Source organism: Halichoeres trimaculatus, unplaced genomic scaffold (assembly GCF_033239565.1).
Source record: "Halichoeres trimaculatus isolate MK-OKI-2021-1 unplaced genomic scaffold, fHalTri1.1 fHalTri1_scaffold_11, whole genome shotgun sequence".
Lineage (NCBI taxonomy): Eukaryota > Metazoa > Chordata > Actinopteri > Labriformes > Labridae > Halichoeres > Halichoeres trimaculatus.
Genome location: NW_027437189.1, coordinates 9,787,529 through 9,802,677, shown reverse-complemented (window position 1 = coordinate 9,802,677; position 15,149 = coordinate 9,787,529). Strand labels below are relative to the sequence as shown.

Sequence of the window (15,149 nt, the reverse complement as noted above, 5' to 3'; positions counted from 1 at the left end):
GCTATTGGCACATGAGCGATTGAGAGGAGCACGTGTCGAGAAAAGAAACTGAAACTTTAGTATCAATCTCATCATCAAGTATTTACCAATACTGATCCCAACGTTGGCATCAATACATCAATATTTTAGATTGATTGGCACACCACTATTCATAACAATATATATACAATATACATATATTTTTTATGGATGGATCAAAGAGCCACATGCTGCAGGTTGGCCACCCCTGCTGTAGACCTTAAGAGTCATCAAAGCCCGCCCTCCTTCTCTCTTTTATGTAGGTGATATGTACTTACTGAACCAACTGGATGGAGTCGGTCAGGAGCCCTGTGACGCTTAAACCTGCCCCTACATCCCCCTCTCAAGTCTCTCTGAAAATTTGTATCCTTTTTATAGCTGTTGTCAGTTTGCAAACAGCTAATCCAGAATTGATGGTCTCATTTTGATCACGTTTTAGTCAGTACAGTGCACATTAAGTTCAGTTTAGTCAGTCAATCACTGAATGTACAGAACAGGAGTTCAGACCCTCCTTCTCTCAGACAGTCTATGAGTGGTTTGTGGACTGAACGTACTAAACAGAACTGTTGGGAAAAATATATGTGAATGTTTTGGCAGCTTTCAGTTTGAAAACTGTAGCTTTATCCCTCTAGATTCTCAGCTCACTGGCTTATTATTCACCACCGACCGGTCTCTGTACAATCACAAGCAGAACTAAATGTTTGGCTGTGTTTCAGCTTATTAAGTTTTGATTCCCAGGCAGAGTTGCAGAGAAATACTGAACGATTCAGTGAACAAAACTTTTGAACAAATCACTTTACTGAACTGATTCTGCTGATTCAGTACACTCAATGGAGCTGCTGTTCCCATCACTAGAAGTCACTGAACCAACAAGGAAAATATCTGGTTGATTTTCAAAATAAAAACCTCCTTGATGGTGCCAGAATGGGTTTCACATACCTACATAAACAAACTTAGCTTAGCCAGGCCTGGAGCCCACAAGTAGTTTATCATTGATGAGTAGTGGTTCATCATATAGATTGGGAGCACGAAAATCCTCTGTCATGTGATCTCTTATGCTCCTGACAACAGCCGCTGAGTGTTGATGGACAGAGGAGAACTGAGCCCAAACACAACCGTTGTATTGCGCCGAGATCTGGTGAAAGACCAGCATTACTGTTTCATCTGCACAGAGCAGTGAAGACTAAACATTAAATCCTCTTCACAGCCATTTTTCTCCTCTACTCGTAAAGCTCTGATTGTAGAGTTTCTCTGTCTCAAATAATACTTCAACTGAGACTGTTTTTCTTTTTGCTAATCCTGCTCCAGTATCCAACACAAGCACAAAACAACAGTTCTTACAAGGATTAAGAAACAAGATACAATATGCTAATTAGTGAGCATGGTAGGTGGGTTTTTGTAGGTTTTTTCTGGCCGCAGCTTCATATTATGCTCACAGACATGACAGCAGTAATAATATCCTGAATCAACTCTTGGCAAGCATGTGAATCAGCCTACTCCTCAAAAATGTCAAAACATTCCTCCAAAAATGTTCTGTTTTTCATTTTACATTTCTGTGGTGTGAAATGGATTTCAAACCAATGTAAGCAAACATTCGACATCTGCTGCTCATTCTCCAAACCTGTGTCACCTAATGTGAGCTGTAGCTGCTAAAAAAACTGCACCAGGAGACAAACACAGTCAACATGAGTCCAGCTAAGGATAGAAACAGCATCACCTCCTGCAAGCGTAGCAACGGCCAATAATTGCACATACAGAGCTGCTGCACCTCAACAGCACACACACACACACCAAAGGAATTTGTGTGTGTGTGTGTACCTGTATGACAAATGTGTTGTTACTGTGGTGTCTGGGTAGATTATCAGGTGCCATTTATCTGGGGGCATGAAGGTGCCATTTGTTATTTGGACAATGAATGGTGCTCTCTGGAAAACCTCCCGATTACACACAGTGTGGAAACAGTAATGAGACCAACAGCCCTGTTGCCATGGAGACCAGTGAGATTTTTTGACACCTCGGACTCATACGGCTGCCATAGTTGGGTGTTTTGCTTTAGTTGTTAATTTTACAGTTAATTTGAGTTTCTGTGAGCTGGAACAGCGTAACGCTGTACTTCTTTATCCGGGATCACATGGTGTGAAAAACGGATGCTTATTCCAGCATAACCTTTAAATCATGATGCTTTTTATGTTTTGCTGAACAAAGTGATAGCTTCTGCATTGAGGTTTAATTGCATTGTAGCGGAGCTTGGTTTGTAATCACACTGAAACAGAGTGAAGCACAAATCTCCAGCAGCAGACATTGTTCCACCTGCGCTATCAAATCCATTGGGTTGAGTTTAATTCTTGTGATCTAGAGAGCCATTATGCAAATGTTAACTCATCTGTATGTTAATGGCATGTTTTTTTTACTCTCTGTAATATGAGTTACAGAAAGATATCCTGGTTTTTCAGCTCAGGTTCCATCCTATCATACAGTATGTGCGATTTCAAACCATGTCTACCTGGACAAAACACCAGTTTCTTTATTGTCCACATGAATCACACACGGCCCATTCTTGGGCTGTGACAGTGAGATCTATTACAGTGGCTACGACCCAATACCTGCACTTAAAAAGGCAGCTTAGCAGCCGTCTACAGCTCTGCACTCAGCCTGCATATTGAACAGACATTTTCAGCTGAATTTCAAGTTATTTAGCACTCCCATGAAATGAAAAACGCCTTATCCATGTTTCTACATCATCTATTCTGCTCTATTTTGGAAATGCAAAAAAAGGAAATTACATTTCCAAAAATGTTCTTATTAAATCCTCAGCTCTCAGGCAAAGAAATCCAAGCCGTTATGTGATTTATCCTCCTCTCTCAGGTGTACCTTAAATAACAAAAAATGCGATCATAGATTTGGAGTTTCATCATGTACAGTAAAACCTGCAGTAAAGCCACGGAGCAGCCGGAGCACTGAGAGAAATGTGTATTTAAGTGTCAGTTTCTAACAACATCAACTTTCTCAGAAGCGCTCCTGCTGCCAAACGCTGAACACACACGCACAACCACACACAACCACACGCACACACAGGCGGCCTGACACTCGGGGTTAAAAACATGTTCTTCCTCCTCCTCCCACTCTCTTCCACCAACAGTCCTCCAACCTGTGCAGTGGGAGAGGAGTCATCTCCAACAATGGATCATTGTCTGTTTTTCTTTCTACCTTCCTTTCAGTGTCGAGCTCTCAAACGAAGCCTTCCTTGTTTCATTTGAGGCTTATTAGAAGGTAGAAACATATCAAACTCCTCTTTAATAGCTCGCAAAGTCTGTCAGACTTCAATTACTGCGTTTTATCCCCCATCACGGGCCAATTTGAACATCTCCTGTCAGCTTAATTGCATGTTGTTTTCTGCTCTTAAAAAAAGCAGCTGTTTTAAAATGTGATCACCTTTGACAAAAACATCCTTTAATTAAACATTTGTCTTATTTAATGAAGTCTAAAAGTAATTTCCTCCAGGACTTCAGAATATGTTTAACATTTGGCTAACATTAGTATGCAGCGCCTCCACTGAAATGTTTGTTTCTCTTCAAAAGGCTTCTCATTTATTGTTGGAGGGCAATATTACACCTGAAGAGTTTAGAGCATTTATCTTCTGGTTAAAGATAAGCACTTCCTTTTTTTTTGCTAAATTGCATCTACAGATTCATTTTTTCCTCCTAAAACACATCAATTAAACTGAAAGTACAACGCATCTGCACCTAAGCTCTCTGCGTATTTGAAATGCAAATAACGTGCCCCCTCTGTCACACTAGAGATTTCAATTTTGCTAAACACGGTATTTATGCTTGTACATTTTTTAGCAATGCTGAGCCTACACATTCTGTTTAAATACGAGCATTTAATCAACATTAGACAACCTGTGTATATCTCCCGTGTCGGCATTGTGAGTAAAGCATCATACCCGGAGCTGGAGCGCCTCCACCCACTGTCCCACCACCTTATACTCTGGGGTGGAGGAGTTGGTCATCTGGAACTGGAACAGGTCATAGCGTCCTGGAGCATCACCGTCTTTGTTAAACACAACAGAGGTGCCGGCGCTGCCTGTACAGAGGGAGAGGGAGAGAATGAAGCAACAGAGCAGCAGCGAAGGGAACTGTTGGTTAGTTGTGCAGAGTGCAGCATCTTTTTTTAAAGAGGACAAACATGAACTTTCGACCCGTTGCCTCTTTCTGCACAGTGGCCTAAATGGACCACACAAAGGGAAAAAACGCCTGGTTCTCCCAGTTAAAAACTCCAAATACATCAACCTATATGGCGGGACTTTATAGCAAAAAAACAGACTGATTCTGGCTCCCTGCTGGCCATTACAGCTCTCCTCCTCCTGATTCCTATGCAGCATTGCAGCTGCACAATATCAACTGCAGGAATACAGATTTACACATGCAAAGCAAAGTTGGCCTCTCAGCTGTGTGTGCTAATATCAGAGAAGCAGTGCTATTTCAGATGCACACAGCATTCCTTGTGTTGGAAATGCATTTCAGTCACACAGTTGGCAACAGTGGGACATATAGGGAGGATACTCAGGGTCAGCCAAAGCATCATACGGTCCCCATCTGCTCTCAGTGTGTAGCAGCCTGAGTCCAGCAGAGCCCTGAAGATTTCACTAATTAGCTCAGAGAGGACTGTAGATGGACACCTGAAACATAGAATGTGTCTTTGTGTAGAGCCTGTCAGGTGTGTGTGTGAGAGTGACTGTGTGTGCATCAATCAGTTATATGAGCTCAGAGTCTGCAGTGTGTGTGTGTGTGCTTGTGTGTGTGTGCTTGTGTGTGTGTGTGTGTGTGTGAGGAAGTTAATGCACATGTCAGTCACCATCAGATCTCCCTGGCAGGAGCAAATGTTGACTGGCATTAATGGAGAAAAACGGTTGTTGCTTTATTTTATACATGAGAGCTGCATTGTTGATGAGGTCATCCATGCTACCCCACAATGCCGAGGGAGAGAAAGAAAACTGCTGCGTTGTACACTAGCCTGTTCACCTTGGCACTACATACTCCGAGCTCGTATGCACAAATGGAGATACCATTTCTGAAATGGGACGGGGGGAGTCTGATGACACCTGGCATGGGAATTAAGAGCCGTAATAGCTCTGGCTATAAAAAGTGTAGAGAAAGGACCGAGAGCATATGTCCAAAACACTTTGGGAACATGTTGGTTTTTGAATCTGGAACAGAGCTTGTGGCTTTTGGACCGAAGGCCACCGCACCTTTTCCTTGGTCTGCAGCCAGAAGGGAATTATGCCTCCCTCATGTTTTTTTTCCAAGGACATTTGTCATTGACCATTTTACAAAAGTTTCCAGCCAAGGGCCTCTAGTGGAAGAAGAAAGGCAGGAATAGCAGCATGAAAAGACCATTTCAGGCGACAGGACAGGGGGTAGTTCAAGTAAAATACTGTTTACAAGCACCCGCTTTTTGTTTTTTGATTCATTGGCACCATTTTAAGTTACAAATGTCTGTATATGAGACCTTAAAGTGGCTATTTCCATACTGAAGCAAGTCATTTTCCCTCTTTATCTGCCAAACTAGCACTTATGGTCCACATTCACTTAACAGAAACGGGGCATCTGGAGGCATTTGACCCATCACCCTTTCTGTTTTAGAGGAAAACACTTCATTCTTTCATGTGTCGGCACAGAAAATAAAGCATGACGGCTGTTCAGATTGCATTCAAGCCTACATGTGAAGCTCACAGTGCAAACTCTCCCACTCTGAAAACCAGAATAAAGACCTGTGGGTGGCAGTCACCGTCCTGTCACTTCTGCTTCCACCAAACAGACAGTAGACTTGTTGACACAGTGTATAAAGATGTTGACAGGGTATTGACTCCTGTGAGCAAACGCTGTGACAGGGTTACCATTCTTACCGCACCGCCTCGACAAAAACACGCACAAATAAACAAACACACAAAGTCATTCAGCAAAGTGACGTGAGTGATTGGGCACTTGGCGCTCTTCAGCTTTAGAGCAAATAATTAAGCAGCGTTTCTGTGCATGCTGATAAAAAGCATTAGGAATTCCTTTGTATTTCTTATTGCCTGATATTTTCAAGGGAACAAAGTGCTCTGCGTAGACTCCTTAGTGCGAGTGCTGTCTAAGATGAAAGATTTATGCATTTGCATGTGGCTCTGAACTAAGACATGACAAAAGTGCACTGCTGCTTTGCTGTGCCGAGCAGTGTGGGTGGACTGAGGATCCACTGCTGTGTTTCTCCCGCATCATTATTCTCTCCTTTTTTTTCCATGCTTCTCACTCTTCAGCTCTGTGACTCGGGCACAGTGGGGAGATCAACAAAGGAGGCTTACACTCCTTCGCTCTCAAACATACATTAGCAGCAGCACATACACAGGATAATGTGCATGGTTCCAGTCTAAATGCAATAAGGGGCAGTGAGATATGCCTAAGCCACGACAGTAAAGAGGTTTGAGAATATAATAGGTGGACTGAAAGAAGCAGAGGAAATAGAGAAGGTGCAGATCCTATTTTCGACTCAGGTGAAATGAACCTCTTTCACTTGCCGCTGTCACACTGAGCTAAATGTTTTTTCGGAAGCTGAAACATCTGAAATAAGTGAGCTCGGGCCCAGATGGTTTTTGAGATTGGACAGCAGATTGTCAATCCCATGCATGAATCTGCACCTAGTTAAGGTCCCAGTGGCATCCGAGCAGTGCAAGGGAGGTTGAAGACTCTTTAGTGCTACCTTAAAATCTGAGCCTGCTGGAACTCTGCATTGCTGCCATAGCGACAGTGTTAAAGATAGGCAGGCAGCTCTGTAGCCTGAAGTTCACTGACGGTTTATTTTTATACATTTTTGGGACACATGTGAATGCAAAGAGTTATTGGTCATGTGACACATGATCAAAACTGATTAAAAAATATCAAAAAGGATCGCTTTAGAGCCACTGTGCACACCAATGTTGTGCATAATTTGCCTCTGCACTCAGCTCTTTCTTAAGATCTTACTCAAATTGTCTTAACAGTATCTGAACATAAAATGCTGAAGAAGTTCTGCAGCTCTGTTCCGTTTGCTCCAGTTATTATGATAAATAAATAATACCAAATCAGTTTATACAGCACTTTTAAAGGTACGTGTGTGCGTTTTAACTGTGGATGTAAACATCTCTAGAGCTGGGCTGTGCTCATTCTGACAGCAGTAAATTATATCATCATACTGTATATGATGAGCTAAGTGGAAAGGGATAGTCCTTACCAATTTACTGTGGAAACATTTCATAGGAGCAGCATAACAACATAGATTGAGAGCAAGGGCAGAAGATAGAGTAAAGCCCCGTTTCCACCAAGCGGTTCAGTTCGGTTAGTCTTGGCACAGCACGCATTTACGGCCTTTCCACTGACTAATCCCTAAAGGACAGATCGCCGAATAACCGAAACGAGCCATCCAACTTTTAGGCACCCTTCCATATGGGTGCAGACTAAATCGTGCAGACCTTTGATTGGTTAAAACAATCGTCACTTACCTTGTGACAGTGGCTGTATTTCTCCTGGTGCACACAGTCTTCTCTGACACAAAGCTTGATTGCGCTTTGTAACAAAGAGCCACACGCCCCATTTCCACCAAGCAGTCCAGTTCAGATCAGAACGAGTTGGCTCGGTTAAGCTTGGTCCTGTTTGTGCTTCCACAACCAACCGTGCCCCCTCGTGGTAGGCGCCGTGTTAGCTGGATGCTGTCAGCCAAATCAGTAACATAATAGTGTGACGCCATCGCTGCGTGACACAGTTTACCTTGCTAACAAATCCAATGAAGAAGAAAAATGCAAAACAGTAAACAAAGAGAAACGATGGAAGATATCCAGGATTTTGTCCTCTTTGTGATTGGCATGTGGCTCTTTGATACAAAGCGCAATCAAGCTTTGTTTCAGAGAAGACTGTGGCTGTGTTCGAAATGGCATACTAACGTACTACTCATACTAAGTGTGACGTCAAAAATAGTACGTATTGCGTTCACATTAAATAGTATGAAAAGATTGTGTGCGCGAGAAATACCCGGATACTATATCGGTAAAACTTGTAAGTATGGGAGGTGGGCATACTAGTTGCACTGACACGCCCCATAATGCATTGCAAGCCCCATATTTATAAACATAAATAGTGAATGAGATGACAAGATGAGAAGCAACTAAAATGGACTTACCTCTACAGGGAAACCAAAACCTAAGTACATAGTAATAAAGTGCCTGAGGCGACGGACGGATCGTCTTGGGTGTCTGCGAGCAGTAAACATTTTTTAATTTCTTGAAGAGTGAGGAATTCATCTTGAGACCGGTGTTAGCTAAAAATCAGCCACTAGCGAACTTCCCGTTTTCAAAATAAAAGCATCTTTTATTATCTCCTTTAAGTTCTTAAACGCTTTTGTAAATTGGGCTCTTGTTTTGGAGCCGACCGTAAGTTTCTTCGATAGCATATTGGCACTCTTAACAGAATGTCCGAAATGTCGAAATTTTGAGGTTTTGAAACGCATCATGGGAAACTGAGTAGTATACTACAGTGTAAACGTTTGGCACTCTAATCATACTTATAGTATGTAGTATACAGTATATACACAATGACCATGTAGTATGTAGTACATTAGTATGCCATTTCGGACACAGCCTGTGTGTCGCCAGGAGAAATACAGTAAGTGACGATTCTTTCGACCAATCAATGGTCTGCAGTGTTGTAGCTCCACCTTCCGAGATAGGATCGGTTTAGTCAGGCACCCCTACTGAAGGTTGCCAAAAAGTGGGACAGCTCGTCTCTGTTATTTGGGAACTGTCCTGGGATTAGTCAGTGGAAACACTGTAAAATGCGTGTCAAGCTGAGACGAACTGAACTGAACCGCTTGGTGGAAACAGAGATTTAGAATCTGAAAGGAGAGTAGAAGGCCAGGCCCTTAAAAACAAAAACATTTAAACTAAAATCAATTGAAAGTATCACCTGATTACAGCTGGGTAGAACAAGTCACACCAAGTGAAAAATTAAAAGCCTACATTTAAAGCATCAGAAAGCATCTTTCACTTTGTAACAGAAACTATAAGCAGACTATTTGTAGTCCGTCCACGTTCCAGTGAAACACTGCAGTTTGTATTGAGTTGGAAATGTACACTGAAGTGAATCAACATCTGAAAGAAAAACAGGTCGTTAGAACAAAACAACTATCCCAGTAAAGTACACATTGGTGCATTCCTACCCCCGAGTATAAAGCATCACACTGGAGTGGTGTTTTAAAGACAATGAGCTGGATCCACATCTGAAAGTAGGACAGTTTTGTGAGCAGATTAGGATGATTCCTTCCTTAAAAGAGCTGAATCTTATCTGGAACACTTTGTGACGACTCAGTGTACTTCAGAGGAGCGGAGAACTATCACAGGCTGACATACATGCCAGCACATTCGTAGTGACAAAGGTTTCGCTTGTTTTAAACTCCGCTCCCATTCGGCTCTTGTCCTCCCCTCCCCCCTTTTGCATTTCAGAGCAGTTGTCATTAATAGCTATTTGTCATTAATTGTTAAGTATCTTCCTCATCCCTCTCTCTACAGGGCTGAATAATGTAGAGGTTCAAGCACTGACAGACCCATAATAAGTCATATTGGCTACAAATATTTCAGAGAGCCAGAAAATGTTTTCTGAAATTGAAGTGAAGTGGTTGCTGGCCTCAAAGCGAGCAGTGAGAGAAACTACTCCACGTTTTTTCCTCACTAGGCCTGTGGTGGGTTTATCTGTAAATACATTAGTGCAATACATTCCTTTATACAAGTTTGTTACAACAGCTTTGCTGAATACTCAGATCTTATTGGTCAACAACAGCACTCTAAGGTTGACTGTTTCTCTACAGCCGCACTTTACTCTGTGTTAGTCATTAGTGTCTTATTTTGGCTCAAAATTTCTTGAAATAATGTTTTGTTTTTTGTTTTTTTTTGAATTTGTCAATCAGTGAGGCTCATTTTGAGTTTAATTTAAATATGAAAAATAAGACATAACTACTGTCTTAGTTTTGAGTTGAAGAGCATGTAGCTTATATCTCAGACTGTAGAGGACTTACTGTTAGCTTATCAATCAGCAGGAAGAATTAATTATGACAATGGCTCATTTACTGAATGGAAAGACGAGGAAAGAAAGGTTATAATTGGACAGACATAATAATAGTAGAGGTTCAAAGACACGGTTAGCTTAATAAGAGGGATTTAGGGAAACTTGATTAGCATACCTAGAGCTGGGTTTTGGCCCATTGACTGTATAAAAGATGGAGGTAGTCTCTGTGATGTCACTCATCTGTTTCTGAAACAGAGTTTTGAAGCAAATCGCCAACAGAGGCCATATTGGAATTGAGGCTTTGAGCCTCCAAACTGATTATTAGCTGTGCCTCTTATTGGGTGAACTCACAATCATCTTTTTTAACTGCCAAGTTAGAAAAAAAATCACCCCTTGTACAGTGTGTGCTTTAGAGAAATCAGCTATTCAGACAGACATATGTCAAACCAGGTTCTAAACTTATTTCCCTGTGAAAATAGCTTCTTTTGGCTTGGTGTCATGTCATTTTCAGTTAATTCGGAGCCAGTCTCAAGTGGACACTTGACAAACTGCAGATTTTAGCACTTCCTCATTGCCTCATATTTTTAGACCAGAGGTTGCTGCTTATTTTGGCAACCCGGCAAATAGCTACAACTTTACAGCTATCAAAAATCTGTGCATAATTCTTAGCCTTATGAACACAGCGACATACATCCCACATTTACAAAGAGCGCTAAAGCTAACGGGCTAATTGACATCAAAGAGACTAAAAAGTTTCTGAACAGAGCATAAACATTCATTAGTTTAAGTGTTTGGTTTGAGTTTAGCTAAATTAATGGTAAAGTTCCTCTGTCAGCATTGGTTAGCCTAGCCTACCTGATAGCCTAGCTTTGATGCTGGTGTTCAGGCCAATTTTTAAACCAAGGGGCTGGGCTGACTGCAACCTAGTGTAGGTAAAACACTTACTACAGGCAGAAACCTCATTCAACCTCACCTCGAAGGAAAAACAACAGCAAACAAATAGCTGTTGAGGGGTGTCACAACGGATTTACTGTAGGTGTTAATGAAGCCTCCTGAGCTTTTAAAGCCAGCCTCTAGTGGTCACAGAGAAAACTGCAGTTTTTTCACTCCAATAGTTCAACATCATTTCCAGCACTGTTAGAAGGACACTGAAGTAAGGAAGGAAAGCAAATGTCAACAGACTTTGTGACGAGGCACAAATTCTCAGTCAGGTGGTGTTTGGGTTTGTGTAATCTTGTTCTCTTTCAACAAAAGGAGAAATGACCCGACTCACATGAATTAAAGGAGCGAGGTTGATTGGTTTTAATGACGTTCCAAATTTTAATGTTTGCCAAAAAACACTCAGTCTCAAGGGCTACTTTTTTAGAGGAAGAATTAACATTTTAATTTTCTAGTCAAATTCAGGTTGAAATATTGGATGCTTGAGTTATCTGTTAGAGGCATAATATACATCAGAAGAATCTGTTTTATTCAGATTTCCACTCACCGTTAAAGCTAGTGTTTCGTATGTATTTCAGCAGAGTCTTTCCTTCAGCTGTTTCCATCTGTGGACAAACTCCAGGGTGATCAGGGCATAAGTCCCTGTGCATATTGTGGAGGGCGTGGGCCATGGCGTACACTGCGTCAATCACAAACTGCACCTTCCCTTCCTGCTCGTATCTGGAGTCGATCCCGATGCGCTCCTGGCCTGGAGGGAGAAAAGAAAAAAACGAAAGCTCCATGAGCCATTAGACTTTATATCCCCCTAAGAAGTCCCTGTAATCTCTAGACTTCATTTTCAGTCCTCCGTTTACTATTTACTGCTTGTTCCGGTTTTGACGGATTTACCCCTGGAGGGACCATGTGGCACAAAAATAAGAAGACACATTAAATTCCCAAGTCATCAAGCTGAGCTTCGAGACAGAGTGTTTCTGACAAATACAGCAGATCCAGAGTTACTGCTGTGTATCACAAAGTAATAGGCTGCTAAGAACAGACCTCACTTGTCCCATTTGCAAGGTGATGGAGATCACCATGAACTTTAGTAACATACTCTTCCACATCGGCTCTCTGCTCTTTTATATCCTCCTCCCAGTGCACTGCCCTTTCACTATGGGCTGCCGTAAAGGTTTAGCCTCTACTGCTGATACACTGCATGAATACATAATGCAGCAGCCCTGCTGGATTTCTATTTCTGTAAAAAAAAGTGAATTAGCTTTTTTACACCCCTGGTAGATGAAACCCGTGTTTCGAAAAGCAAATTAAACTCAAAATAACAAAAACACTATTATTACTTGTGATAATAATAATCATCATCCTCATGATCATTATCATTAGCATCATTATCTTAACATTTAAGCTCCCAGTAAACCAAAATGATGATGATGAAGAAAATGACTCTGCATACTAAAAGAATATCTTCCCCTCAGTGCTTGCCGTTCGTCGCTCACATGTGGCGAAGCTCTTGATGTTAATAGGACACGTATAAGATAGTGGGAGAGTTGCATACTGAGGGAGGTCAAAAGCAATCTGTGCTGACATTTCAGCCCATTCCTCATAACTTAACATACATTTCAGCCCACACATAACCTCTCTTCTTTTCACAGAGCCCTGCATACGGTGCTAAATGGACAATCTCTTGAGTGCAGGAGCCTCTCGCATCGCATTCAGAAATATCAGCTCAACTTGAAGTGTGAAGAAAGAGAAGACAGAAATTTTCAGTGGGACCGAAGAAAGGAAAAAGAAGCTTTCCTGTCATCTTATAGAGGGTTTGTGGGGTTCACTCGATGAATGAGTATCTTCTGTCTTTGACGCGTGATAAAAGACGCCAAACAGGAGATTATAAATGAAACGAAATCCCTCAGCAAACACTAATTTGTGTCACACTGCCTTCACCATCATCACGTGTGCAAGCAAGATTAATACAGCATCCCACATCACAGGCATCGCCCTGGAAGACAATACATGCAGCACATTGCCTGTCACACTGTCAGGTGGCAGTGTTAAGGTAAGATGATGCTCGAAACGCCTCCACAGAGCTGTGTTTGGGCATGAAGAGTATTGATACAGCTTTCTGTCACTGTCCCTGTAACTTCCCACCAAAATGAAGAGTGCTCTGGCTTTGTTAGCACTCACATCACGGCTGAGCTGAGCTGAGCCGAGCTGGGCTGTCAAGGTGACTGGGTTAAGGCGAGACGGAGGGAATGTGGGATTTGAGAGTTACAGGACATTAGCCACAGGAGCAGACGGTCTGTAACTGTAGTATGACCAGGACACGTGGTGCATTATCATTCTAATAATAAACCCAGCCTGTCCTGCACCCGCTGGGTGAAAACACCTGGTGTTAGACTCTGTGACTGTGCCGCAGACAAGAGGGGCTGAATTAAAAACCCCAACAGTCTCTCTGCAGCCTCTAATGGGAACAAAAGGTCAAGTTCACATCAACCTGACATGGTAGAGTTGAAATATGCACCATCCATTAGTGTAGAACAGAAATGTTCAGACTTTGCTCGTGTCAAAACTCGTGTACCTGTGCATTTACGGCTGGTGTCCTCTCTCTTCGAGGCACTGAGGAGCCTGCAGTCAAAGTTTTCCTCCCAGAACTCGGCAAACCACACATTCCTGCGATTGTTCTCCAGGGTGAGCCCCGTAAAGTATTCATCAAACCCTGGGGATAGAGGGAGGAGAAGAATGGCTCAGTTCCGGACCAATTATCAACCAATTCAGACCTGTAGGAAATGAAGCGAGACTGGAGCAGGTGGTGCAGTGGTAGTGGTGTGCTGCTGGCCGCTAGGTGTTTAAGAACACCAGCAAGCACTAGTTCATCAGAATTTGACCACAGTGGTTCCTCTTCCTCCCAGGGCCCTGTGGAGTTTTAATCACTTCTTTCATCTAGGAAATTACATTAATTAAAAACAGGATGCATAATAAATAACGCAGGGCTTGTACAGGGCGCCACAGCCTGGTGCCGCAGGCTCTGAGGTCCTGTAGGTGCCGAGCAGGTTTTCCTCGCTTCATAAAGTCCATTACAATAGCAATGGATTGAAGGCATGATGTATTAGCTTAACACTAATTTCAAAAGGGCTTAGGTGCTTGTACTGAGCATTGGCTTGAGGAAAGAAATATTGCTGCAGCAGAGGAAAAGAAACTCCTGAATGCTGGAATTTAGTCTCTTATTTTTGCACCTACACCAGACAGTGAGGGTCAGGGAGCTCAGCTGAACCAAAATTCACTGTAAGATTTGCGGTTTATGGATTTTTTAATATATCTTTTATAACTTTTTGTCACAGAAATACTCTTTTTTTGTCTTGAGAATGAAATGAATTTTCTCCAGTCTCGGTCTCCACTCTGTTATCCAGTTAAATCAGCTGAGTCGTGGGTAGAGGTGATAATGGCTAATCAGAGCCGAATGACTCAGCTGCTTTTCTTTTCAAAAGACCATCAATGATGCATGCTGGATTAATAATATTCTCACTGCCTCCAGAGTGTACATGTGTCCTGGTTAGACCTCCCTAATTAAGGAAAGCTTCATAAAACTTCCTCAATTGTGATGATGAGCAGTTATTAGGATTGTGACGCCAGGCTGAGCTTAAAATAGATGCTGCAAACAGGGAATATTCTTCTTCTGTGGTGATTTTGTGCATACCCCGGTAGATGCAGTGAGATATTTTCTTTGTTAACCTCCTTTTCTTGTAGTGGGTGGACTTATTTATGCTACAGTTTAAAAGAAATCCATCCCTAAGCACTTTAGAAAAAGTGATAATGGCATGTCTTTGGATTTTCCCCACAGAAGACGACTTTTCAGAGCTTTGGTCAGAAAAAACTAGATTAAAGGTTTTTGTAAACATTTTTGTGTGTTCCTTTTCAAAAACTACACAGCTGAGACCAATGAGATCAGAGATCAATTTGTCAAAAATTATTTTACTCTAGCAATGCTCAACCCAGGGCAAAATACAACAGCAAGGTCAGATTTGTTCTGAGGATTGTGAAAAGTCATTTCTAGGGAATGTAAAAACTGCAAGCTGAAGGAGAAAAAGGTGACGCAGGGAGCAGTGTGTAAAAGCAAGAGAGAAAAAAACTGGT

At 42.0% G+C, this 15,149-nt stretch overlaps 1 protein-coding gene across 2 annotated transcripts in view; it reads right to left on the bottom strand.

Moving 5' to 3' along the window:
• Positions 1–15,149, bottom strand: part of LOC141798919 (metabotropic glutamate receptor 7-like) — a 144,829-nt gene that overhangs the window by 22,223 nt on the left and 107,457 nt on the right. For both annotated transcript variants that reach the window (XM_074680861.1, XM_074680860.1), the window contains exons 5-7: positions 13,597–13,734; positions 11,575–11,775; positions 3,965–4,104 (exon numbers count right to left, since the gene is read on the bottom strand). In XM_074680861.1, the coding sequence (XP_074536962.1) occupies positions 3,965–4,104; positions 11,575–11,775; positions 13,597–13,734 (479 nt within the window). The remainder of the gene's footprint in view (positions 1–3,964; positions 4,105–11,574; positions 11,776–13,596; positions 13,735–15,149) is intronic.